The 27,965-nt window shown below is 37.3% G+C and overlaps 2 protein-coding genes across 8 annotated transcripts in view; one reads left to right on the forward strand and one right to left on the reverse strand.

Annotated features, from left to right (window-relative positions):
* The window catches only part of IMMP1L (inner mitochondrial membrane peptidase subunit 1), a 33,683-nt gene extending 14,595 nt beyond the window's left edge, over window positions 1-19,088 (forward strand). For all 7 annotated transcript variants that reach the window (XM_026664787.2, XM_087951063.1, XM_026664786.2 and 4 more), the window contains 5 exons: window positions 9,297-9,428; window positions 10,614-10,702; window positions 11,701-11,827; window positions 17,117-17,227; window positions 18,933-19,088. In XM_026664787.2, the coding sequence (XP_026520572.1) occupies window positions 9,324-9,428; window positions 10,614-10,702; window positions 11,701-11,827; window positions 17,117-17,227; window positions 18,933-19,001 (501 nt within the window). In that variant the 5' untranslated portion in view covers window positions 9,297-9,323 and the 3' untranslated portion in view covers window positions 19,002-19,088. The remainder of the gene's footprint in view (window positions 1-9,296; window positions 9,429-10,613; window positions 10,703-11,700; window positions 11,828-17,116; window positions 17,228-18,932) is intronic.
* The window catches only part of DNAJC24 (DnaJ heat shock protein family (Hsp40) member C24), a 34,306-nt gene continuing 23,870 nt past the window's right edge, over window positions 17,530-27,965 (reverse strand). The window contains exons 4-5 of the mRNA XM_026664790.2: window positions 20,300-20,368; window positions 17,530-19,399 (exon numbers count right to left, since the gene is read on the reverse strand). Coding sequence (XP_026520575.1) covers window positions 19,278-19,399; window positions 20,300-20,368 — 191 coding nt within the window. The 3' untranslated portion in view covers window positions 17,530-19,277. The remainder of the gene's footprint in view (window positions 19,400-20,299; window positions 20,369-27,965) is intronic.

Genomic DNA, 27,965 nt, shown 5'->3' on the forward strand with positions numbered 1-27,965 from the left:
GGTAAGTAAAATGTAGACATTTCAATATTTATGAATGTATAGATAGTTCCCCCCTCCTTAGGTAGTCACTAATAAATGTATTGATGTAAGAAAGCGTATTGTTGTTTATATATAATTTATAATAAAATGAACAGACATCTTGTATTTATCTGAAGTTCAGAGTTGGTTGGTAGATGCAATGGGAATAATATATGTGTTAGAATAAATAGTTCAACATTGGTATAGGGATTAAAATAAAAGATTTATGATTTATGTAAGTTAAATGTTTAAGGAAATTTGTAGGGACACTAGAGTTGTATATGTACTATTTAATATAACAATTTATCTATCTACTGATCTCACAGTTGTAGTACAGCATTCTGTGTATGATTAAAACCAAACAAAAACCTCAGCAACAATTAATAAAATAATGGCTAAGGACAAACCCAACTCAGATTATAATAAGCAGAAATCACATTGATAGCTTGACCTGACTTCCAGACCCCATACCCATGTCTTAAAAGACTTCATAAAATGCTGTAGGATTGATGCCTCATAAATCTTATGATATATGATACTCCAGAAAGCAGACACTATTTTAGAGCAGGCACAGTTTCTGGATCCACTTCTTACTCTTTTTCTGCAGTTTGTATAATGTTGATTATCCCGAAAAGGAGTAGCTAAGTAGGTGTGCATGTTTTTTAAAATAGAAAATAAGGAACTGTGACTATACAAGAAAATGAGTTTTTTTTATAAAAAAAAATACAGGTGGTCCTTGACATATAGCAGTTCATTTAGTAATCATTCAAAGTTACAACAACACTGAAAACAGTGACTTAGGTCACCTGATTTCCTTTTACTGCTAACTCTCCAAATAATTGCTTTCTCTAGTGAATTCCCTGCATGGCATGGCCAAAATAATTGAGATGCAGTTTTGTGATTTTTTTTTTCATCCAGAGACATGTCTCTAGTGTTATGTACTCCAGTACTTGTTGGTCATTTTTGCTGTCCAAGGAATACATGGGAGCTTTCTCCAGAACCACAGCTCAAATGAGTCAATTTTCTTTCTATCTTGCTTTTTTAAAGTCCAACTTTCACAACCATAAATAGCTGAGGGGAATACATTAGAGTGGACTAATCTACATTTGGTTGCTCATTGCTTTTCAATTCATTGACAGTTGAAAAGCTTTCCACTGCTCTAGCAAGTTTCTTGCTTTCAAGAAACACCAGTCCATTTGTTTTCCTAGTATCTTGTCCTGAATAATACAGTGAAATCCTCAGATTGGAAAAAGTCATTGTCTGACCAGTGTAGCTCACTGACATACAGGAGATTAATTTCCAACCCGATCATTTCTCATTTGACAATATCTAATTTACCCTGACTCATTCCATGAGGTCATCCAGTGTATCTCTGTAGAATAGAGATATTTGCTTATGCCACTGGCTGCTCAACAATTGGGATTCCTATTGTCCTACCGTTGGGCACCTTACCTGACATGGTTGAGACCCTTTCCATAACATTTTGTTGGCAATTTTTTTGCATTATTAGGTTGTCAGGTTTTTCTCCAACCCTGTGACAGCTGCCAGGGACAGCAACTGATGTGGTTCTTGTTAACCTGGGCAAAGTCCAATCTGATATAGGATTGTTTGTCCCAAGAGCTGCTCAGAGCATCCAGTAGTGGGAGGTGCTTCAGTTTCTGCTTGTCTAGGCTGGGCTTAATTTGCGGAACGCTTTTCTTCCTCCACGGGACTCCTCCCCAGCGTTCCCCAGTTTTGGCTCTGCCTCATGAGAGATAGGCAGTGCTTTTCGTTACTCCTTGGCTGAAGCAGGAGGATTCTTGTTCAGGTTTGGAGACAGTCAATTTCATCTTCTAACAATTGCTCTTCCACCTACCAACGCTGCCTTTGCCAACTGGCCATCGGGGATCACATTATCAGGAAGTGCTTCTTGCGTTCCTAAGTGCAGGGAGGCTTCGATTTCATTACGCCCTCCCCGCTAGCCCTCCCCTTGCCATTGCGATAGCCGCGCCATTTTAACATACAAACAGTGTGGCTCTTCTCTCTCGCTCTCTCCTGAGTCATATCGAAGTTTTTTCCCCCAGAACGCCGTTTAGGGGTGGAGGTGTAATCGCCTGGTTATTTTCACCCCTCCCAGCCGGTTTAGCCCTAAGGGAAAGCTGTTGAAGCTTATCCCTTTTTACGGCGGGAGATTGCTGCTGGCGTGCACACCACAAATAACGGCCGGTCACCATTTTTGCTGTAAGGGGACCACATGGCTGTGCTGAGTGCAAATTCAGTAGACTGTGTGAGGTAATCTTTATTCCAGATTAAGAGTTTTTTTACACAAAATACCCCGAGGAATCATCACAACCTCATTTCTAACCTTATTCGAGGCCATTGTTAATTCTTGTTGTTGGCTTAACCCTCACAGTTCTCCCTTCCAGCGGCACAACAGCGAGCACCTAGGCCAGCGTCTGCCTGTGCAGGGAAGCTGTTGAAGGCCTGTGTGTGATAATTTGGCCTGCTAGGCGTTCTCAATTTGGCTGATTGGGAAATCCAAATTTGATATATATTTGCATACCTGAATGCTCTGATAATAATAATAACTATAATAATTCCAATATAATCATAATAATCATACCAATATAATACTAGCAATATCATAACAATAATAAATTATTATTGTTGAGATACGACTCAATTTTGAAACAGATATTCATATTTATATATATATATATAAAAGGGGATTCGATTTCAGGGCACCCTGTCCATCCTTGGCCAGGTCCCTGGGCGCGCCAACTGCCTACACAATATAGCATTAAATAACGAGTGTACTGTTAATTCTATAATCAAAATGGCAGGGGATAGTGGTTCACACACCTCAACTTCAAGGGGCAAGTCTAAATCTCAACACAATCCTAAGCAAAAAAAAAAGGGACTTCTAAGGCATCAGAAAAAGACGCCAACAGGTGCCACAAGGCACTGGAAAAACAAATAGATAAGTACACACAGGAGGCACACAGGACCTCTCAAGCTTCCTCACCCCACAGTCCAGAGCCATTGTCCTCTTCCCCCTCTCCTTCCCCAGATCTCTCCCCCTCATCCAGGCGCAGTGTGGCCCTCCAGAGTCAACAGGCCAGTCAACTCAATCACCAACCATGCAAAGGATACCCAAAGTGACGTTCACACCAATGGCTGCCGGTCTTCAACAGGAACAGTCTCTTCCAGATGAAATGCCAGAGCGAATGAAGACCTGGATGGAGATGGCTATCCGTCAGGGAATTGCAGCAGGCCTGCAATATGCAGTTCTGACCAGGGATTATCCTGCACCCGCTGAGTATGATTCGCAATCAGTTCGATCATTGACCAGATCGGAGCAACACTATACCCAGGTACAGTTTCAAGGGGGTATGCTCCTCCAGGAGCCGCAGGAGGAGGAGCAGGAGGAGGCGGCGGAAGAAGTGGAACACACTGAGCAGATGGAACAGAGTGAATCAGAATCAATACATGATACTGACCCGGCCATGTCAGAAGCGGATCCCTTAGAAAGGGGGATGTCTCAGGATGAGGCCTTGTTCCCAACCAACTTTATTCTGGCCACAACTTTTCAAATCTCTCTTGTTTAAGGCCAAAAACACTGCGTTCCTGGATAAGCCGGCCCCTTCTACCATTCCAACTCCGTCAGAGGAGGGACCAGAGGATCTCATTTTCAACCAACCTGTAGTCGAGGTAGACGTGATTCCAGTCCCTCATGTTTGCAGACCTGGTACAAAAACAGTGGGCTTCTGTAGCAGTGTACCTGGCCCCCATGGGTTACGACAGGAAATTCTTTAATTTGGCCCCAGATTTCTTAAAATTGTTGAATACTCCCGAGGTAGACGAACCCATTGTGAGATTAGCATCCTCGTCCTCCATTCCCAGTGAGGTGCTGGAGGCATTAAAGCAGGAGGAAAAACAGGCCGAGCTAGCCCTACGCAGGGCCCATCAGTCTGATGCGTGGGCCATCAGAGCAGCCACGGCCGCTTCCTTCTTTACCCGTTTTTCCCTTAGATGGCTCCGGCTATTACGGGAGCATGTCCCCAATTCTAACATTAGAGCACACCAAGACATTGCAAAGCTTATAGCAGCCGCTGAATTCTCAACTGACGCAACCTTTCATGCAGTTAAGTTTTCAGCCAGAGCCATTACTTCACATGGTTAAAGAACTGGCAAGCGGATATTAAGCATAAATGCAAGCTCGCTTCATCTCCTCTTGCAGGAGACAGCCTGTTTGGCCCTTCCCTCGATCCGCTACTTATCGAGACTCGAAACAAAAAGAAAATTTTACCTTCCCTTTTTTGGAAGTCAGACCCTAGAAACCCTCAGTCCTTTCAGAGGGGATCCTTTCGGCCCTTTTATCAGGGTCCATTCTCAACCAGATACCAGAGACCCCCACCTTTCCCACCAGGGCAACAGCCAGAGAGGTCAGACTTTGGGGATAGGAACTGAAGGGGTGGCCAATCCAAGAGATCCTTCCGAGGAGTGGGAAATAGGTCTTTCCAGCATCCAAGATAACCCCATGGACCCGGCTCCCATTGGCGGCCGCCTTAAATTATTCGTGGACCAATGGGACTCCTCAACATCTGATTCCTGGGTCAGAGACACAATCAGATTCGGCCTCGCGCTGGAGTTTCAATCCGCTCCCCCAGACTTCTTTATGTCATGCCCTCTTTCCAGAGATCCGGTTAAACAAATCTTATAGAAACAGTATTCAGCACCTACTGGACATATGAGCCATACAACCAGTAGCTACTGACCAATGAGGGCGAGGTCTCTATTCACATCTTTTCGTTGTTCCCAAAAGTTCAAGGGGGTGGAGAGCAATCTTGGATTTGAAACGTCTTAAATCAATTTTTAGTATATCACAAATTTAAAATGCACACCCTGCAATCTATCTTACTTGGTATCAGAAAAGGTGATGTCCTTACATCCATAGATCTGACGGAGGTGTACTTACATATTCCCATTCGGCCTTCCCACTATAATTTTTTACGATTCTGTTATAATAAACTCCATTTTGAATATGTGGCTTTTCCTTTCGGACTAGCATCTGACCCCAGGACCTTCACAAAGGTTCTCACAGCCCTCACTGCTCATCTCCAGCGTGTTCCCATACAACTGCAGTATAACCTCGATGATATCTTAATTTTGTCATCTTCTGTTCATCAAGCAGTAATAGATACTCAGACTACATTACAATCCCTACAACTACACAGGTTCTCAATCAACTGGGAAAAGAGTCATTTAACACCTTTGACTTGATTAATCCATCTGGGGGCAGTCATAGATACAGTGGAAGGCAAAGTTTTCCTGTCACCAGATAGACAAAACAGCATTCATCAATTAGTTGAGATCAGGGTTCATAAGAGGGTGTCCCTAGCTGATCTATCAAAATTGTTACGCAAGATGATCTCATGTATATCTATTATTCCTTGGGTCCGGCTCCACACTAGATCCCTCCAGTGGTTCCTGCTCCCGTACCAGCGATCCGGACGAAGCAAATCCAAATCCAAGGTCAAGATTCCATCACAGGTCCTCATATCTCTCCTCTGGTGGACCAGACCAGCCAAAAACAAAGGTTGTCTATTCAAAGAGCCCCACAGACTTACCATCACCACCGATGCCAGCCTGTTTGGATGGGGAGCTCACTTTCAATCAATCATAGCCCAAGGCCGCTGGTCCTCCATTGAACAGTCGTGCAGCATAAACTGGCTGGAGCTTCGAGCAGTACACCTGGCTCTCCGCAGCTTCCTTCCACAGGACGCAATCAACACATATTAATATTGACCGACAATGTAACTGTGAAAGCTCACACAAATAAACGGGGGAACTAACCTGATTTCCATCAGAGCAGAACACATTTCAGGACTGTCAAATACACAGGCAGATTGGCTAAGCAGAGCCATGATAGATCAAACGGAGTGGCACCTCCATCCGACCCTCTTTCAAGAGCCAGTCAGGACATTTGGGAAGCCAGTGGTAGACCTGTTTGCTTCTCCCTCAACGCTCAGCTCCCGAGATTTCTTTCCAGATACCCCTCGCAAGGAGCGGAGAATTTCAATGCTCTCCATTGCCATTGGCCCCCGGGACTTCTGTACGCATTCCCACCACTTCCACTGATCCCCAAGGTCGTCCAGAAGCTGCTTGACGATAGGGTGGAGCTGCTTCTGGTAGCTCCCTACTAGCCCAGACGGCCGTGGTTTGCAGACCTCCGCAGTCTATCTGTATCACCACCATGGAGAATTCCGCCAGACAGGGTCTTGTTAACCCAGGGACCCCTTCAACATCTGGACCCTCAATGGTTGCACCTGACCGTCTGGAGGTTAAGCGGAGTCGTCTGAAGAGCGAAAAGTTTTCCAACAGAGTTATCACCACCATCCAAGCTGCCAGATGCCCCTCAACAACTCGCATCTACAATGCCACGTGGTCCAGTTTCTGCAAATGGTATACCAAGTCTCAAATTGATCCCACTTCTCCATCTGTGGCTCAAATCCTAGAGTTCTTACAAGAGGGGTTTGACAGGGGATTATCAACTAATATGTTGAAAAGACAAGTGGCGGCCTTGGTGTCAGTTGTCACTTATGAAGGTCTCCTATCCACGCATACAGTGTTTCCTTCGAGGAGCCACAAACTTACACCCGCCAACAGTTCACCGTTATCCCACTTGGGACCTTAACAGGGTCCTTCTTGCACTCACTAAGTGCCCTTTCGAACCTTTGCAATCAAGTCTCCAATTTCTGACGTATAAAGTAGTTTTTCTCGTAGCAATCACCTCTGCTCATTGTATTTCAGAACTGGCAGCCTTGTCGATCAGACAAGATCTTTGCGTCTTCCATTCCGACCGGGTTGTCCTTCGTCCTGATCCTATGTTCATACCCAAAGTTAATTCAGCCTTTCACAGGGCACAAGAACTGATATTTCCTAATTTTTGTCCCAGACCATCCCAAGGGTTGGAACGACAGTGGCATCGGCTGGATGTGAGGCGAGCATTGCAGATACATATTCACCACACAGCATCTTTCAGAAGCTTTATTTGTGTCCTTTCAGCCCAACACTCAGGGATGCAAGGTCACATCCTCCACAATAGGCTGTTGGCTATGGGCCACAATAGTGAAAACGTATCAGACTCAATCACTACAGGTGCCCAGGGGCATAACAGCTCATTCAACAAGGAGCACCGCAACATCGGCAGCATGGGCCATGCAGGCACCAATCACTGACATCTGTCGAGCCGCAACCTGGGCCTCTCCATTGCCTTTCATTAGGCATTATAAAATAGATGTGTTTGCATCAGCTGAGGTGTCCTTTGGCAGAAGGGTTCTGTGATGGGTCCACAGGGACCATGAGTGTCCAAGACAGACAGAGTCCCTCCCGTAGGACAGGCCAAGTTTTGGTATGTCCCACTACTGGATGGTCTGAGAAGCTCATGGGAGAAAGGGCGTTGGTACTTACCTGACATGCCCGTTCTCTTTGAGCTGCAAAGAGCATCCAGCCCCACCCTCTTTCCGTCTGGTGGGATCCTGTTTCGGCCAACGAATTTTAGCGTATTAAGGGCGAGGGTGTTTGCTTCTCTCGTCTTCGCCAAAACTGGGGAACGCTGGGGAGGAGTCCTGTGGAGGAGGAGGAGCGTTCCGCAAATTAAGCCCAGCCTAGGCAAGCAGAGACTGAAGCACCTCCCACTACTGGATGCTCTTTGCAGCTCAAAGAGAACGGGCATGTCAGGTAAGTACCAACGCCCTTTTTTTGTTGTCTCATTATGCTAATGAGTTTGTGGATACTCTTGGTCTGGCTGTCCAGTTGAGACCTGTCTAGCTTGGGTGACCCTTCTGGTATACTATCTTGTGGTATACCTCCAGCATAGCTGCCAACCTTAACAGAACACACAAGCCAAGGGGTATCCATACAAAGGAGAAAAATAAATAAGTAAATAAATCAATTAAAGGAAAACTGTAACATTATATCTGCCAATAGTTAACTTTATAGTGTTTCATTCCAACTATCCTGTGTTAATAATTGATCTGACAATTTTTCTCTTATTCTGAAAAAAATTGTTTAAACTGAATATGTTAGTCATTTCACACTAAAGGTTTCATTCATACTTATCCTGGTTTGATGTAATTACTGAATAAACTATGAATATAATTAGTACTATATCATACCATGATGAAAAAATATTCTAGTCATTTGATGGAATCATACTTTAATATGAGAAAATACTACCTATAAGCCAAAAGAAAAATAGTTGAATTTAAAACTAGATGTACTAAATTAATTTTTAAGGAACATTCACATAGTCACAGAGCTACTCAAAGGGCATAAAACAAAAGTTAAAAATGCATAGTAATAAAAGAAGAACCAACATGATAAAACAGTGTATGATGACATCTTCATTCTAAAGACTCCTTCATAAAATAGATTAGGAGTAGAGTAGTTAAAATATTATTTGATCACTTAAGACTGAAATAACTATGTTGGCCCTTGTTTATATCTAGTGTTAGATTTTCTTTGCTCTTATAGATATTTAAATAGAATTTTATACATTTATTCTGGTCATTCCCCTGCACCACTAGATAAAAATGTGCTTAGAAATATCCTGTGCAGTGAAAATGTTCAGTAACAGTGTTCACAAATGACCAGTGATGGCAGTTGTGTTTTAAACATATCCATTCCCACTCCACATACCTTAGTTATGTCAAGACTGAGTTACTTTAAAAAAACTTTACATAACATTAACTTTAAAGAATGGTTGAAAGTTGAAAGTGATAAGATATATACACCCCTGATCTATTATCAGTATTATAAGTACATTGCTATATGAAATACTAGCAGACACTTTCTTGTTGATTTTTCTCCAGTAAACACATTTTTATTTAGGCAAATTTGTCTACTATTGTAAAAATAGTAGTAATGGCATTCCTCTTTATATATATATTTCCATTTTATTTATTTATTTTTATCTCACATTTATAAATAAATAAAAAGGGAACACACCTAATATTCTTTTGTCCTCCTATTTTTCTCACAACAACCCTGTGCAATAGCCTGGCCTGACAGAGAGTGACTGACACCAAGTCACCCAGCTGGTTTTCATGGGTAAGGCAGGCCTAGAACTCAGAGTTTCTAGGTTGATGCCTTAACCTCTGGAGTCTAGACCAACCTATTGCATTGTGATTGAATATACAGTAATTTATAATAGTCATATCTTAAGTGTTGCTTGAATAATATATATGATATATCGCCACAAAAATGAATAATTAGTGTGCTTTTCTTTAAACTAGGATCAACTGCACACCTATTATACTGTTATGTTGCAAGATGTAATTGGAAAGACTTTCCGACTTCTGGGGTATACTATTCAGTATGGGTGCATAGCCCATTGTGTTTTTGAATATCTTGGAGGAATTGTGATGGTAAGTTAAAAGAAGCTAATTTTGATGAAAACAAGTATATGTTAGCTTTCAATGTGTTACTCTAACATTAACATCTTTGTATCAATAATCTCAGCAGATGGCAGCATCTTTCTGATATGGCCTCAGCTCAGAAACTAATAGATTAGGCCTGCTTAATAGTGAAATGAAAAACTAGCTTAGTATGAAGACTTAGCTATATGGGAAGTTGAAAAAATATCCCCAAAGAACCAATAGAGGAGAATATTTCTCATGCTAGTTGAAATGAAGGGTCTTGGGTACTCTCTGAGCTTGTATTCTTGCAGACATTTCGTTACCAGAACTAGGTAACATCATCAGTTGCAAGTAGGGACTGAGGTTTGCTCTCATTTTATGTTCTAGCACAGGCCTGTCAAACTGGCGGCTCGCAGGCTGGATACAGCCTGCGGAGACCACGCCCACCCTGGCTCTATGAAGGCAAAAAACATGTTACATCACAATACAGCCAGCGATGCGATCAAGTTTGATACCCGCCCTATCGATGTTGGTGGGAGTGGTCTTGGTGGTTCTTTGATTGGGCTGTTTACTGTTAGCTTGTTTGGCAGTTCCTTGATATCTCTCACTCACTTGAGAGATGTAAGTGGTGAGAGGAAGAAGTAAAAGGGTTAATGATCATGGATTCGTGTTGAAGTAATATGTAGGTTAGAGAACAGTTTTCTTGTAGAGCTGTCAAAGCTCATTTCAGAGGTTGTAAACTAGCCACTTCTCTAGTAAAAGTCCAAGAACTTTGGAATCAGAATCCATAAATACTAATATCTAACTTGTATACTTAAAAATACAAGCCCTATAAGCTTTTGCATTACACTGGTACCTTGGTACTTGTTAATTGGTTCTGGGAGGCACAAGTACGAAAAATGAGTACCAAACACATTTTCCGATAAAGAATAATGTATTGGCCATGAGGCAACTGACACAAGTTTTAGCTTGCACATTGAGTACCAAACAAACAAGTACCAGGATAGTTTTTTTTGTATCAAAATGCATTAAGTACCAAATTTGATGAGTTTAAAAGCAGTCAAAGTACCATTGTATATTGTTAGTAACATTAGTTTAAATTAATGTGATTGTTTTTTTGTTAGCTACTAACAAGTATATTTTGGAGTCTTTGAAATAATTTGGAAAACTTACTTTCTTCGTTTCTTTCTTTAGTGTACAGGACCTTCAATGGAGCCTACAATTCAAAATTCTGATATTGTATTTTCAGAAAATCTTAGCAGCCACTTTTATCGTATTCAGAAGTACGTTGCTCTATTTTTTTATAGTTTACCTGAATGCTTTGTATGCTTTTTGCTAAGGAACTTGTTGCTACCTTTATCATTTTCTGTATTAGTATTATTCATACACTTTCAGATCGTCATTCTACAAAAATAAAAAGAGTTAACATTTTATGGTTGATGGAAGCTTTCTTCACCATACTTTCATCGTGCTTATTTAAAGGTTATCTTGTCTTACTTTGTAATGGATAGCTAGAGATTATCATCAGGATGCAGTTATCGCCAGAAATGTAAATACCATTTTTATGTTATCCAAATACTATTTTATTAGTAGTTTATGGAGTACTGAATGTGTGCATAATGCTGAACACTATGATAAAAATCTGGATTGCATGCATTAAGCCAAACATTTACAATCAGATGCTTATTGCTGTTGGACAACAATTCAAACATAGCTTGTGGTGAATCACAAGACTTAAAAGTAATTATGAAAATGAAATAGTTATGTTTCCAGGTATAAGCCGATGTCCTAGAAGTCACTGGAGATTTGTTTGCATTTTAAGTAAGTTTCTTCTTGCCAAAGTCTCCATATGCTCATGGAATCAAAAATTTTATCTAGTACAGGTCCCCAACCCCCAGGTCACGACCCACTACTGGGCCAGGGTCTATTTGGAATGGGGCTACATGATTGGCTGGCCAGAGCTACGAGTTGATCTGTGGGCAGGCACATGCTGGCCTCTCCCCCCCACTCCCCGAAGCCAGGCTGTCAAGCCGCAAAGATTGGGGACCGTTGATCTAGTTTTTTGGTTGGCAGGTAAAAACAACTACCTTCCCATCTGTCCTCTAATACTGCAGCACTGGAATTCTCTTATTCTATAGACTAAAAGCAAAATAATCTGAAGTACCTGAAGGATGTGGACCTCATTAGAATAACCACATACCTGATTTGGGGTGGATTTTAAATTGTGTTTTTCACTTAACAAGTTGCTAGATGCTGACTTTTCTTTATGGACTTTCCGTAGAGGTGATATTGTCATTGCAACAAATCCAGCTGACCCCAAAACAAATATTTGTAAAAGAGTAATGGGCCTGGAAGGAGAAAAAGTCTGTACAAGCAATCCCTCAGATTTTATAAAGACCCACAGTTATGTAAGTATTAATTTTGCTTTCAAATCTTTCATGTTTTGTAGTGGCATTTTTGTTTTCATGCCTTTAATTAAATTTCATATACCATAAAGGAATTTCCTGCATTTTTCTCCCTATAGTTAGCCTTTTGCAAAGTTTCTTTTGAACCCTTCAGAAAAGAACTGAAATACAATACAGAGACTGTAGTGGAAAGAAAAACATGAACAGAAACAATCTTGCACCAGCACTGTTTTGCACTAGTTACAATCTTAATGACAATATGAAACATCTTACTATATTAAGAGTTATATCTTTATGTCCTGGTTTCTTCATATGACAGATGTTTAACTTTTAAATTTTCCAGTCTCTTGAGTTATGTATAATGTTCACCTTTCACTTATGACCATCTAATTACTCATTAGCGTTGAACTTTTTAGAAAAGTAAATGGAGTGGTTTTTGACATGAAATAATAGGCTGATCATTGGATGGGAATTGGGAACATTGTAGCCATCCAAAATCAATTAAGTAATTGGGCAGATTAAGTAATTGGGCAGATTTAGTTGTAGTCATTCTTTTGTAAACCAGAAACTACACAAAAAATTAAAGATTCATCTTCTGATTGCTGTTATTAATAGATGATTTATTGGAGGGTTTCCAAATGTAGTTTCCTGGTAGTGACATGAACAACTTGGCACTTTGCTGACAATGGCTGGATTTAATACATAGAACCTTGTATAAAACATTATTTGAGTGGACAGGATTGAAGGAAAAATGTGGAGTACATGTGTAGCATGTTGTTCATTTTATAAATAAATATAAAGCAACATTTTACTGATGATCAGGTTTTAAATCGCATCTGTTCTTTTAAACCTTGTTTTAACCTCTTCCTTCCAATCATGAGTTTATTATAATTTTCTTTAATTATGGTGGACTCGTCTTTTTTTAACAGTTTCACCTGTATAACATACATTTGATGAAGTTAGTTCCCAAGACTTAAAAGTATTTCTTGTTCTTCTATATACAACTTTTCTATAAAATATGACTATTTGGTTTTAATATATAAATTTAATTTATATAAGTTTAAATCAGTTTTATTAAAACATTTGTAGACATAGGATTGAAAAGTATTTAATAGCAGAAGATGTTAAAACATACATCAAAAGTTCAAATAGCTAATTTGATTTACTCTAAATCAAACGATATTTACATATTACACTCTGAATAGCAGGCTTCAGACATTAAATAAATTTTGGAATATTTTTGTTGTTTTATATTCTTTTGCTCTAAAGCTTACAGTCTGAAAATTGTGTTATGGTTGAGAACAGGTCTTATTCAAAAGTTTGTGATAACTATAGATTAATTAGCCTTTAGTAGTCAATATTTAATAGGATGTGGATAAATTGTTACCTTTATTTTGGAAAATAATCCAATTTAAATTGGAGCTGAAGCAAAATTTTTTAAAAATTCTCTCTTAAGAATCACGTGATAATCACAGTTCTTTAAATTTGCAAACAGAATATGTCCTTTCTCTAGGAATAAAACCCTCTAAATTCCAGGCAGTCCAATATGTGCACCTGCATCCTTCCCCTCACCTATGCCTTGTGAGTGAGTGAGTGGGTTCTTTTAAAAGGAGCTGTACAGGTAGTCCTTGACTTACAACCATTCATTTAGTGACTATTTGAAATTACAACAGCACTGAAAAAAGTGGCATATGACCATTTTTCACAGAATCTCAGGATTTAGGATTGGATCACAGAGCCACAATAAGCCAAGTGGTAGCAGACTACTATCTGCAAGTCTTAGACAGGACGAAGAATGGCGTTGGGAGGAGAATGTGGAGAGTCTTATTTTTCCTGTCTTACACAGCCCCAATGTTACATAGAGTGGCTGAAGAAGGGTGGCAGCTAAATGAATGGTACTGAATGAGGCGATAGCTGAGCAGAGTGAGGAGAAAGCCTCAGAGAGCCAGAAGAATGGCAATTTTGGTGGCCAGAGAACTGCTTCTGGAGGGCCTCCAAAAATATGAAAGCCAGAAGAGACCAGCATTGCAAACAATCCAAATGATCAGCTCCAAACAATATAGATATTGCCCCATATCTATAGGTGCAAAAAGAAATCCAGAGAGAAACCAGATCTGAGCAGTATTATACTTGACCACATCACCTTACAAACAGTAGATCCTTGATGAATGGATAGGAATGAAATCAGACACATAAGACAAGTTTATACAGTGCTGTTTATTACTACATAAGCTTAGTGCAAAATATATTTTCAAGATTTTGAAATTAATATAAGAAATACTCCTGTGGGAAAGTTTTGATGATGGAAAATAAACAGATGGTTAGAAGGGACTTTGAAAGTTGATTCGAGGGAACCAGCGACTTAAGTAAAATTAAATGAGAAACAATCCATTAATACAATGAAACAATACTATTTGACTATAGAAGAAATTAAGGTTATTTAGGAGCAATATACTCAGAAATTACTTGTTTTATACTATAATAGAGGATATAAAAGAACAACAGCTTCTATTGAATAAAAAAGAGGCCGAGTCTGATTTGAATGTGGATCTGAACTTTTTAAAAAGCCATATTACAAAAGTGACACAGAAAAGATGATATGATGGATTTACAATGTCTTAATAATTAAAAAGGATATACAAATAATCAAGAAAATTATTTGGAAAGTTTTTTTAAAATCTTGGATTTACAAAAAGGATGGGTTAAACTACTAAAGCTGATCCTAAAGGGAGATAAAGAGAAAATGATAAGAAATCAACATATAGGATTTTGACAGGATTAAAGATCAAGCTTTTCAAAATTAAGCAGGACTATAAAGTGAAATTTGACGGGGATTAAAATATGTATTGGTATGTTGTTATTTCTGATAGCCATTAATGAGAATTTTTTGGGACCAGGACCAAATGACAAGGTCTTAAACATCTGTTTATAAGTAGGAAGAGATTTATTTTATTTCTTAAAGAAAGTGATTGGATTATAAAATGGATTTCTTTGAAGGTTAAAATATGTATCTCACTATTTCTGGTAGCTCTCAATAAACTTTTATAGATCAATACTGAAATATACATTTTTACAATTTAATTAATAAGGGAAGAAGAGATGTTTTTTAACTGAAATATTAGAGAAGGCGTCACTGAAATGATTTATACTTTTCTGGAGGGCGGGGGAGTCATCTTTTATATATATATTTCTATCTCTTTGCACCTTTTTATACTTTTCTGTTTCTAGTAATATTTGATCTTTGTATTTGTAAACTTTAATAAAATTATTTTGACTCTAGCTGTTCTGTTAACTCCAAAACTGAGCCAATCCTTTATCCCTGTCCATTATTGTCCTAATGCTATCCATTTAATTCCTGGAGGCTGGTTGCCAGATACTGACATTTTTCCCAACATGTTTAATGCTCTCTGGTTATGTTGGATATTGTATTTTGTCTTCATGATTTACTAATGCCTTTGTAATAATAAACCCCACCCCTTCTCACACACATCATCTGGCTTTTTACAAGAAGGTTCTTCACGCTATTAGGAATGTGTTAGTAGGGCTTCTAGCTGATTGCTAGTGTTTGAAGATATTTTATTTTATAGACTTGTGTAAACCGCTTCATTTTTTTTTAAAGGTAATGTGTTTTAAAGGTGGAGCAATATATTGGGGAGGATGTCTTTCCCTTGGGAGAACTGTGGATGAAGTTGGAGTTGGCATTTGAAACTGACTTGATGTTTTTCTCCAAGAAGGATGCAGGGAGTCAGTTCTTAAATATACTCCCATCTGAAAGCACATTTAAGCCTGCCCCTTAAGTTAATATTAATCATACTTCCCTTTTGCTTTTGAGAAATGTATAGTGTAGGGATAGTTAAATACCTGAATCGCTATCTCAAAGCACTAACAGATGCATGCATTCCTGTTTAGAGGATAAAGGGAGTTTGGATTTGTGTCCTCCCCTTCAGGAGAGCTAGTTTGTCACCTCTTTTTGTCTCTCGTTCTGCCTACCACTCAACAACCACTCCTCACTCTGCCTTGTCTTGCCATGATGCAATGTGCGCACAACTCCCCCCGCCCCGTGCATACACGTGCACCTCACGCCTCTACATGTGACCCCCGTACCGCACGCCTCTACGCATGTGCATGCAACCCCCCGCATGCCACACGCATCTCCCATGCACGTGTCTCCCCCCATGCATGCGCGGCAGATATCCAACAATCAGCTGGCTGGCGGGGGTGCTCATGCATGCACAGTGGGGCTCTTCCTGGTGACTTCTCGTGTGCTGGCATAAGTGGCTCTGTGTGCCACTTCCAGCACGCATGCCATAGGTTTGCCATCGCGGTTCTAGTACTTGTTTTCTCTAGTTTCAAACCACTTAGCTGTTCCATCCCCACCAAATTTTCCATTTTTTCCTCTTGTTCAGTCCAGTTCTTCTCACTTTGCCAACCTAAATTTTCCTTCCATGTTTCACCTCTTCCTTTCATTTTGGTCCTGCTCTCCGGGACAAGGAGGAATCCTTTTTTTTAAATTCATTTATTTTAGAAGTTCATCTCTGAGTTCTAAAATGTTTACCTTCACAATAGTTTTAATTGGCTTGGAGTTATTTCAGTATATATAAGTCCAGGAACTGTTCTATTTACTACAGCTGTTGTGTTAGTATGATTGATATAAAGGAGTTTTTTTATGGCTGAATCCCTAGCATGTTGTTCATATGCGGTCCATATTAAAAGGTTTCTGTCACATTGTAAGGTCACTTATTAATTTTTAAATTATAAGGACTTGCTGGTTTGTGATGGTCATTAATACAATATTATGTGTTGTGAATCCTGCTTGCACATAGAATGAATTGTGATATTAATTAGAACTTTGACAAGTCCTCTCTGATAAAATGATGAGATTATTCGTAATTGATGTCACAATCAATTACCATTTAGTTCATCAGAAGCTTACTAACTGGTCTAGCCTTAGTGCTGGCCTCAGGATGTTGATGAGTGTGTGGCTGCCCTGCTAATGCTATTACTGTGACAGTAGAGCAAGATTTTCAGTCAACATCCTAAATTAACTCTTTTAAAGTCTATTAAAGAAATGAATGTCATACCGGTCCAACCTAACATCTCCATTTGGAGATTTTTGTCTGTGTTGCAGTGCTTTGGGGAGCCTATGACAGAGTATTTATTGGATTTCTTCCCCCTGAATCTAAAAGTGTAAAATTATTCATTTGCTGCAGTTGTATAAAGTATGAAACTAGACTGTATTAATTGCACTGCTTTTCACCTACATATTTGTTCTTTAATTTTAATATTTCTCAGGTACCTAAAGGACATGTTTGGTTAGAAGGTGATAATCTCAGGAATTCTACAGATTCCAGGTGTTATGGTCCTGTTCCATATGGATTGATAAGAGGACGGATTTGCTTTAAGGTATATTCCTGCAATCTAAAATGTGTTAATTTAACAGTTGTTATAGTCTTTGGGCTTAAGCTATGACAATGAGACATGTTCATTAGCTAGTGAAACACAGGGACCAAGGTGTTAAAATGTTACAAAGAACATGATCTTCTTAAACGAGATTGTGTTTAAGCCTTTACACAGTATTAGTTACGTATCTACCTATATAAAAATATGGATGCGCGTACACACACACATACGTACACACACACACACCATCTCTCCGTCTCTCAACAATTGGTTTGATTTTCTCTTTTCACTATAAAAACAATATGTTAAACCATCATTTTTTATTTTGCAATAAATACAACAATGCTAAATATACTAGTTTGGACCCAACAATTCACACAATAAGGCTTTCCTTCCTGCTTCCCAAATATTACAATGTCTTCCTTGGTAGCAGCATATGATGTGATATATAGAAACCTGCCTTATGCACACTTGGAAGGTTTTTTCACTTCCACAACAGGTACTAAAATACCACTCATTCCACACCTTCAGCAGCTCCATTGCTTGCTTCTCTTCAGTTATTCCTATGCTGACTACCCTTTTCTTTAACCAGTTATTGATTCCTAAGAGGACCTGAACTCTTAATTCCTTGTTTGCTTAGTTGATTCAGAAATCCTCAGTGAGGGATTTGCTAAAAGCTTTTCAGAAATCGAAGTATAAAATCTTCCAGATCAATATTTACATGTTCACAGTGTCAAATAACATAAATGGCTGTAGAATAAGGCTTTTCCATATAGAAGCCCTCCCTCTCTTCAATATTAGGTGTAATATGCTTTTAGTGTGATGGATCATTTTATAAAAATGCTTTTATGCCATTGCCCCCTAAACAGAAGACTTTAATGATATATTTTTAAAAATTATTTCAGCTTCTTGCCTCATTCTGGGTATATTTGATCTGCATTGTTTCTTATACAATTGTAGTTTGCTGGTTAACTCGTATCTCATAATATTTATTCCTAATTCACCTATTTTGTTTAGATGAGTGTCTGCCTAAAGATACCAATGATTTTTTGATGCATGCAGAAAGAGAATAAATCCACCTTAATAGTCATATATACATATATATATCTTAAAAGTAATGATAATTGGTCATACATATTCACATTATCTGAAATGAGTGGCCCATAAGGTTTTTCCATGGACCGGAGGGGGCGTCGTGTTGCATGCTGTTTGGTTCCTGTAGATGGGGCTTTGCTTGCTTGCACGGCCCAGTTTCTGGCATGCCGTAGCCCTATGCCGGTCCATGGACTAGGGGTTGGGGACCCATCTTAATTAAAATATTTAGCCTTAACAGAAAAAACGTGAGAAAAATAAACCAATATAAACATTCTAATTTTCTGAACTATCTTATAATGTATCACCTGAAATCTTGATCAATCACCATTAAGTATGTATTTTTGCCATGACGTGTATCCAGAGAAGCAGTAGGCAGAGATTGGAACTACAAATCAGTCCAGATAATTCCAAATACTTTATTAAATAAACATATTTCATTCTAGAAATTCTCCCAACACTGTAGTTTAATTGAAGAGCATATGTAAGTCTTACCTGAGCTACTAGCCTGTTTAAAATGTTCAATTCACTGCATTAATACTTCAGCTCAAATAGAGAAAAGCTAAAGGATGACTGATGCTCAACATGTTAAGTAACTGTTTGTTTTATTTCACAGCTTTGGCCTTTGACAGATTTTGGGTTTCTGCGTTCGAGTCCCAACAGTCACAGGATTTGTAAAGGCTAATTGATTTATGTTATCATCTCTTTTTTAACCTTTCAAATGTGATTTATATTTTTTTATATTCAATAAATGATGTATCATGATTCAGGATTATTTGTAATTTAGTTTTAATGAAACAGAGAGCCTAAAAACTATCATCACATACCTTTTCTTCTGAGAATTTTCACACACATCCAACCATTTGGAATGCAACAATGAAACAATTTGAGATTGAGCTATTCTTTACTATTCCAGCTATTTACAATACCAGCCACATTGATGTATTTCCTGGAAGGCACATCAAATAATTTCTATAACTAGTGAACATGTATCACAGCTTACTAATGAAACATCTTCAACTTCATTTTTGGAAACAGTATATTTTCCACCACATCGGCATGTGAAAGAATAACAGTGATCATCTGTTGAAACAAAATAAACCAGTTTCAATGATTCCTCATATATCACTGAAATGCTTATATTAAACAGAACCTGAATTAAATATTTAAGATAGAAGAATAAACAATTTGTATAAGAAAGGAACCTATGGTATGATTTTATATTCCCACACGGAATGAAGTCAGGCAATACCCCCAAGAGAAAACGTTTTCAATTGTGGTTGAGAGACGAGTTTGTAAATGCCTTGTGTGTTATAGCTTTTTGCTATTCTAGAAAGCCTGATAGCTAGAAGGGAAAACATGGTAAAATACCCATACTTTAATCCACAGGTATGTTTACAATCACTTGCATATATTTACAAAAATCATTTTGAACTACTAATTGAAAGACTTTCTAAGTATCAACATATCAAGTCAGTTAAATATCACGTACACAATAAATCATTACACAAAGCAATTTGCTGTACACCAAAACAGTATCAAAGCTGGGACAGTAAAATAGAGCAATCAAAATGCACCAGTTTGTTATGATTAGAAAAGAATAATAAAGGGCAGTGATGTGATTACCAAGAACTGTTTCTTTTTACAAACAGTAAATTTAAATTACTTAAAAAGTATTTCATACAACACAAACATTTAACTGATGGAACGTGTGACAACAGGATGAGGTAATAGTTATTTGGTACGGATGCTTTTAAAAGAAAGCTAGACAATGCAATGAATGTTATTTCTAACACCTTCTGATTGACTTCATTTCTAAATGGAATCATCAGTTTCAGGGGTCACAAGATTGTGAATACAAGTTTCTGGGGTGTAAACAAACAGCTGCTACCTCTGGAACCAGCTTCTTGCTTGCTATTCTAGCAGTGCTCATTTATACATTAATATTTCAGTTCACATATCAGGTGGTTTCACATAGCTTACTGTGATTCCAGGTCATATCTTCAAGTGAAATCTGAGTATCCACTGGACATCCTTGTTCTAACTCATATTCTATGAGAAAACAAAAATACATCATTTTCAGCAGTACTGTATAAGATAAAGTCTGTAAGCTCACAACAATATACTGATTTGTTTTCTGTTTTCTATTCATGAGCTCAAGAGGGAAAACAATATCTTCTCTCCACAACTGCTCTGTAAGGTAGCAGTGGACTGAGAACATGGTTCCAGGAAGTGGATGCAGTTCTGACAAATTTAGTTTTAAGTCATTTCTCCAAGAACTACTCATGCTTTTGATATGTAACACTAGAGCTCAACATTTCCCAGTCAATTATTTTTCTCCTGAAGCAAGTTAGCACACTTTAGCATTTGTATGCTTCTCCTTCTAGCTATCATCAGGAAGAACAATACCAATGAACATTTTTTATTCTAGATATTACATAAAATAAGTTGATGAAAAATATTTCTTCTGAGACATAACCTTATAAGCATGTCAGATGTTTTCAACCACTGTATGCAGGTAAGTCTAAAAAAGACAGATAGTTTTCATTAAATTGTCCTGTTTAATATTTTTCATTTGTTGTCAAATGTTTATCATTTTTTTTTTAAATGTGCTTCCATAAATTTTTTTCTGGTTGCCAGCTCAGCCATCTGTCTGACTGCACTTCTGAACACTGGTGGTGCAAATTGTATTAAGCCTTCATATCCAAAACTGAAAGACCCCTTCTCTCAAGAATAGTTAAATTGAGTGGGTGGGGATCAACAATCCACTAAAAATGTAAAACCTCAGCTAATTCAAGTAAATACCATACAATGAATCAACATTTGTTTTGCTGAAAAACAGAATTTCTATTCGTCTCACTCTTGGATGTCATGTGTGTGTGTGTGTGTGTGTGTGTGTCCCATCTTGGAAATGTGTCCACCTGAATCCTTTATTTGACATGAGCCTGGGCAGTTAGCATTTGAGAAGCTTTGATGGCTTCCAGAGGCCCTGCTCCTCAAGTAATCCAATGTGAATTCTGGTTGAAGTTAAGACATCTGATATTACTATCTCTATATTTCCTACTACAAGAAAAACCATACAACTTTGTGGAAATTATTGGTCCGATCCAAAATAGGTTTAAACTGCAACATGTTCTTTCCAGTGCAATAAAAATTTCAAAAATATCTACAGAGTATTATAGTTTATCTTTCATATTTATACAAAATATTTCTTATGTTTCAGAAAGGACAGTATGTGCTAATAGGTGCAAATGTGCTTTAGGGGGTGTATACATACACACATACAAATACATCTGATGGAGTTTAGACATATATAATAAAAAACAGGTTGGTTAATGCAATAATAGTATGTGATATTAATAAGATAAAATAATCACAATTAAGATTAACAGCACACAAAGCACTATATAATATGCAAACGCAAAGTGAAAAATGGGGTAGTAGCTAGATAATTAACTCATAGTATCATTAACACTGGAAAATCTATTAACAAATTATTTGAGATTTACAGTATAATAATGGTTTTCTGACAGGATAATAGAGTAGTCTCTATAGAAGATGCAACTTTATCATTCACTGCTTTGCATATGTAATTACAATTTCATATTTTTTAAGTGAAATCTTAGTTTAAGTATTGGGATTCCTTGCTTTCTCAAATTAATAACAATTATTCAGTAAGATATGCTGCATAATATTAATATGTTACAGAGTTTAATGAATATTTAAATATAGATATAATAAAGGTACAAGATGTATTAATAGAATATCAAATGGATATAATATTTTAAAAGTTTAGAGATAAAAAATATATGGAAAGGGACATCGAACTTAGAATCCACATCAATATAAGGAAGAAATTGAATTAGAACATTCAATTTGAAGGCATACTGCTGAACAACCCTAAAGGTTTTATTAAGTTTTACTGTATATGCATTCCACAAGAAATTGATTCACATTTAATCAAAAACATACATGAACCTCCTGACTGAATATAAAAAATATTCTAGAACAAATGTTATACTGATGTTCTCCATTTTGGCGTATCCAATCTGCTACCACAATAGTTAACTATGAATAATGTATTGGTAGTGAAATTAAACACTTATTTTAACTGCCCTCATGTATTAGTGAAAAAAATTCTAATTAGCACTTTAATATTAAAGCATGATTACTCCCCCACACGATTCATTAATTAGCGGCCGATTAACCAGTATCAAGTTGGGCTATGGTCTCTTTTTCCTTTTTGCAACCTTAAATTGTGATTCTAATTTTACCTGAAATCTACACTACAGATCCCCAGGGAACAAGTTCCATCTAAATTAATCTTAATGAAGGCAATTAAAACAAATCAGACAAGTTAGAGATAATTACTGGATCAATAAAACCTCTCTGACCTAACCAATTCCGCACACCGTCAATAAATTAAACAGATACAATTAAAACAAAGTTAACCCATTTACATCTAAAATTTTGCTGCTACTGAAAGAGAGAGAAACGAAAATGAACCATTTTCTTTTAGTTATTGACTAATCTACTTTAGTAATAGTTCAAGAAGAAATATTACAATTTAGGTTTTCATTGGAGCTTGTTAAGGCAAGTATTTTCTTTTTGAAATCATTTTGTTCTTTAGAATGATATCAGTTCTTCATTATAATTGTATTAGTTGTTTAATGTGATATATAACTTTTCAAATGTTATACTTTTAAAAATGGTTCCATCCATGGTCATTTAGAACAAAGCTTATTGCTAAAAAGCCTATTCTTTAGGCTTTACTCCCAAGTTTTTCCTTCCCGATAACAAGAAATAAATCATTAAAAAAAAGAGAGATGAGGGTGGAAATGAGATGGCTGCAAACTATGTTCTGTCTCTAATATGTGATAACAACATAAATGTATGCATTCTGCATCTTCTACCTGTACAAGCCCCACCCTTGAAGGTCTTACAAGCTGGCCCTTTCAACAAGCCTTAGCTGTTAAAAGAGTTCATAATGGCGATGGGAAGCTTAAGGAAAAAGAAAAAAAACACATAAGAAGTACATTGGTAACTGAAATAAGGAAATACTCATGGCAAGGAATGTAGACAGTAATGGACCACTTCAGAATATATTGGCAAAGCCTCTGTCAAACAATCCAGAACATTAATAATGGAGAGCAGCTCAGTGTGCTCACAATCAAGAGGCCCAGATTGCAGGCTGTTGGAGATGGCCTAGGACTGGTTTGGCTTTCAGTTAGAGCAGAGTGAATTGTCAGAATACACTGGAGAGCTTACAAAGCAGTCCAGAACACTAGTATTCATATTAGAAGCCCAAGGCACTAGCCACTACCACATCCATCATGCTGGCAACTTTAGGAACACCAAGAACATAAAAACAAGGCTAGGATAACAATAGCATCAGGGGAAAGGGAATTGTCAGAATTTCCAATGTCCAAGCTGACAGATTTGTGATAAGAAACTGCACATTCTTTCTCCTGGCACACAAGTAATTGAGAAACTGAAGTTGGCTAGGAATGGCAAAAACAAAAAAAACAAAACAAAACACAAAACAAAATAAAATTAGAACAGATTAGGAAACCCATTGTATACTATGGAATATAGTGTAGATTATACACTAAGAGTATACAATAAGGTTTAAAGGTTTCCCCCATACTGTCATGACTGACTCAAGAGGGGGAATGCTTATCTCTGATTATCAGCCAAGGGAGCCTGCATTGTCTAAGAGATGGTTCCGTCATATATGGCCAGTATGAAAATATGGAAAAGTGGCACCTATTTATCTACTTGCATTTGCGTGCCTTTGAACTGCTAGGTTGGCAGCAGCTGGGGTGAGTAACCCTGTTGTGCAGCACTCAGGTCATGAACCCAAGTTGTTGGCTTTCTAGGGGACAAGCCCAGTGTCTTACTTTGTTACACACATTTGACAGAATTTCTTAGAAGATGAATGAGACAGCGGCTTATATATTGTCTTTGTTGGATAATAAATGGTGCTTCTTGACAAAAAAACCTAAATGAAATGCCTAAAAGACTGCTTCCTTCCATAGGAAATCACCCTTAATTTAAGATTTCCTTTGAAGACTTTTCTGTGTATCCTAATACCTGAGGTGTTTTCCTCCAACAAAAATAAGACAGAATCTTTTATTAGGTTTTTGGAAAGCATTAAAATATTAGTTCTTCATTGGTTATTATATAATTTTAAATACAACAATTGTGATCTGCTTCTTCCTACTTCTAATCTACTAATATTTTTTCTTTAACTTCTAAACTGTAATTTCCCTGAGGACTCTCCTATGGATGAAAAATAATGCAGTCATAATTTTATAAGTAAATACTAAATCACTGTTAGAAGCAAAGTTCAGTAAAGCTTTACCAGGATTGCATGTGTCTGTGGAGAAAGATAAGAGAGCATTGCAAATGGAACTATTCTGTATGTCTAATACTGAAGAAAGTGCAATAAACTTTTTACTGGTCCATATTCTTTCAGGTATCAATAGTAGACCATAAAATAAATTTTGAATATGAGCATATCATAATCTATCCCCAACTCAATAATTCTGTGATGAATCTTCAGATCAATAATCAAATTAAGAGTGTCCTTCACAGAAGAGTCACTATGTTAAACTCTTTCACAGAAGAAAACAACACACGTCCTTATGCTTTCAATATGTTAAATGATCATGCCTTAGAAAAATTAGCTCTGATAGCAAAAAGTGAGATTATCCTAGATATAATCCTAAATAGTTCCTAGTATTTTTGAGTTGTACTGTAAATGCTACTGCTCTGATTCACTTTACTAAAATATATATTATCATGCTTTACTATGATACTTGGATGTATATATGTAATTATATATTTAAAAAGTTCCCAACAACACAACCATATATAAGTTTAAAAGTCCAAGCTTCCCAATATTTAAGATATTGAAGAAGGTGAAAAGGAAAATAAAGAAGATAAAGTCTCTCAAGAAAATCCCATTATTATTCAAAGCCAGCATTATAGAAACTTGCCTTAAATCTAAGATGGAGAATATGTAACAGGATGTTTGTATAGTTAATAAAGATAATCAGGGAAGGTTTAAGAAGATGGCTTTCAGATATTTTCATTAGAGCAAAAAGATGCATAAAGCATAGGAAAATAAATAGACAAGAAGGAAAATACAATGAATGCATCTAATGATGTTTACAAACTTTCAATTCCCATAAACATTACAATGTGAAATTCAGCTACAGAAGGCTACTGAGATTCTTTTAAAAAATGAAGGACTATCCATGTATCCAAATTAGCCTATAGAACAGAAGCAAAGGAGTGACAGAAGATAAATTGTAAATCTTAATGACATGAAAAATGAATTACTTGGTCTAGATTATATTCACCACCATCATCATTTTAGCCATTTGTCTATCCACTGCAGGATGAAAGCCGCTTCTGTTTGTTTCCAACCAATACGGTCTTGAGTTTTCTTTTCCCAATTCGGCCCATAATACCTGCTGATGTCAGTGATCTATCCTGTTTTAGGTCTGTTATGGATGCTTATTATCAAGTGGAATCCATTCTATGCCTGCCATGGTCCACTTGCAATCAGTTCTTGTTTTGATGACCAGCCCATTTCCATTCCTTTACTCTCTTTTGTTTGTTCTCTAATCCCTGTGCAGGTCTTTCTATCTTGTCTTGTAATGCCGAGCATGTATCTTTCCATGGCTCTTTGCACCACTCTTTGCTTATATTCACCATAGGGTTCTTAAAGAAACAGAGTATGAAATTGATACTTAGAATAGAATAGAAAAACAGAGTTGGAAGGGACCTTGGAGGTCTTCTAGGCCAACCCTCTGCTTAGGCAGGAAATCCTACACCACTTCAGACAAATAGTTATCCAACATCTTTTAAAAAACTTCCAGTGTTGGAGCATTCACAACTTCTGGAGGCAATTTGTTCCACTGATTAATTGTTTTGTCAGGAAATTTCTCCTTAATTCTAGGTTGGTTCTCTCCTTGATTAGTTTCCATCCATTGCTTCTTGTCCTGCCCTCAGATGCTTTGGAGAATAGCTTGACTCCCTCTTCTTTGTGGCAGCCCCTGAGATATTGGAACACTGCTATCATGTCTCCCCTAGTTCTTCTTTTCATTAGACTAGACATACCCAATTCCTGCAACCATTTTTCATATATTTTAGCCTCCAGTCCCTAATCATCTTTGTTGCTCTTCTCTGCACTCTTTCTAGAGTCTCAACTTCTTTTTTACATCATGGCAACCAAAACTGAATGCAATATTCCAAGTGTGACCTTACCAAGGCATTATAAACACTTCATGTGATCTTGATTCTATCTCTCTGTTAGCCTAGAACTGTGTTGACTTTTTTGGCAGCTGCTGCACACTTCTGGCTCATATTTAAATGGTTGTCCACTAGGACTCCGAGATCCCTCTTACAATTACGACTATTGAGCAAGGTACCACATATACTGTACCTGTGCATTTGATTCTTGCCTAAATGTAGAACCTTACTTGTTTTACAACTGAATTTCATTTTGTTAGATAGCACCCAATGGTCAAGTGTGTCAAGATCTTTCTTGACACAGATTTTAAGCCTATCTTCTGGAGTGTTGGCTATTCCTGCCAGCTTGGTGTCGTCTGCAAATTTGATGAGTTTGCTTGTTTTGTTATTTGTTATTTAATTTGCAAGGTTTTTAAGCCACCAATTAACAACTCTGACGAGTGTACATTTCCTATCGTAAAATTTGATTAAACAATTAACATTGTTAACAATCCAACAAATATGTAGGAGAAAAAGAAAAACATAAAACAAAAACCAAACAAAAGTGAAAACAAAGAAAAGGAATACCACAATTAATAATCCCAAGATGAAGCTCCATTATTCCCCAGTGGTAGCAATTATAACATTCCTGCACCCATGGCTGGTTTTCATGGGCATTCAAAATGGTCACTTTTAAATCACAGCAAAGTTGTAATTAAAATGTTCATCTGAACTATTTGACCATCTTTAGTAGAATATGAAAAGACAGTCTTAATGTAAAAATGTTGGAACACTAGTACATTGGCGAAACTGAGATGAACACACATTTAAAAAATTAATGAAAAACTTTAGAAAAGAGAAGTTAGCAAACATAAGTCCAGTAAAAAGACCATGTGAATCATTTGTGAGCAGAAATAATTAGATTTTAGATATACATAGAACTGCAAGCAAGCAACCTAATAAAACTTATATAATCTTAAATTTACATTTTACTGAAGAGACATCTAGAAGTAATTTGATTTAAATGTATGCCTCACAAATCAATGAAACAACATTTTAACAAAAGATGAATAAGAGTCAGAGTTACATATCTCCTGAGAAAATTTGGCAATGTATATAAATTGTGACTTAAAGAGGCAGCAAATAAGCTCTAACAAAATTATTGTGACACTTAATTAAATGTTTGAAACTTCTTGCTGAAACTTTCAGTATATTTTTATTAAATAGTTTCTAAGAAATAGTTGAATCCCTATAACTATTTTCTTGGAGCTTCATTTGCTGCTTCTGTAGATGTACTTAGCAAAACAATTAAGTGCAGATAGTCCTCAACTTCCGAATGGAATTGAGTCTGGAATCCTGGTTGTAAGTCATGCCTGTTGTTAAGTGGGTCATAATGTGACCTGATTTT

Source organism: Notechis scutatus, chromosome 1 (assembly GCF_049901735.1).
Source record: "Notechis scutatus isolate UNSWTSFEM ecotype Mainland chromosome 1, rNotScu1.2, whole genome shotgun sequence".
Lineage (NCBI taxonomy): Eukaryota > Metazoa > Chordata > Lepidosauria > Squamata > Elapidae > Notechis > Notechis scutatus.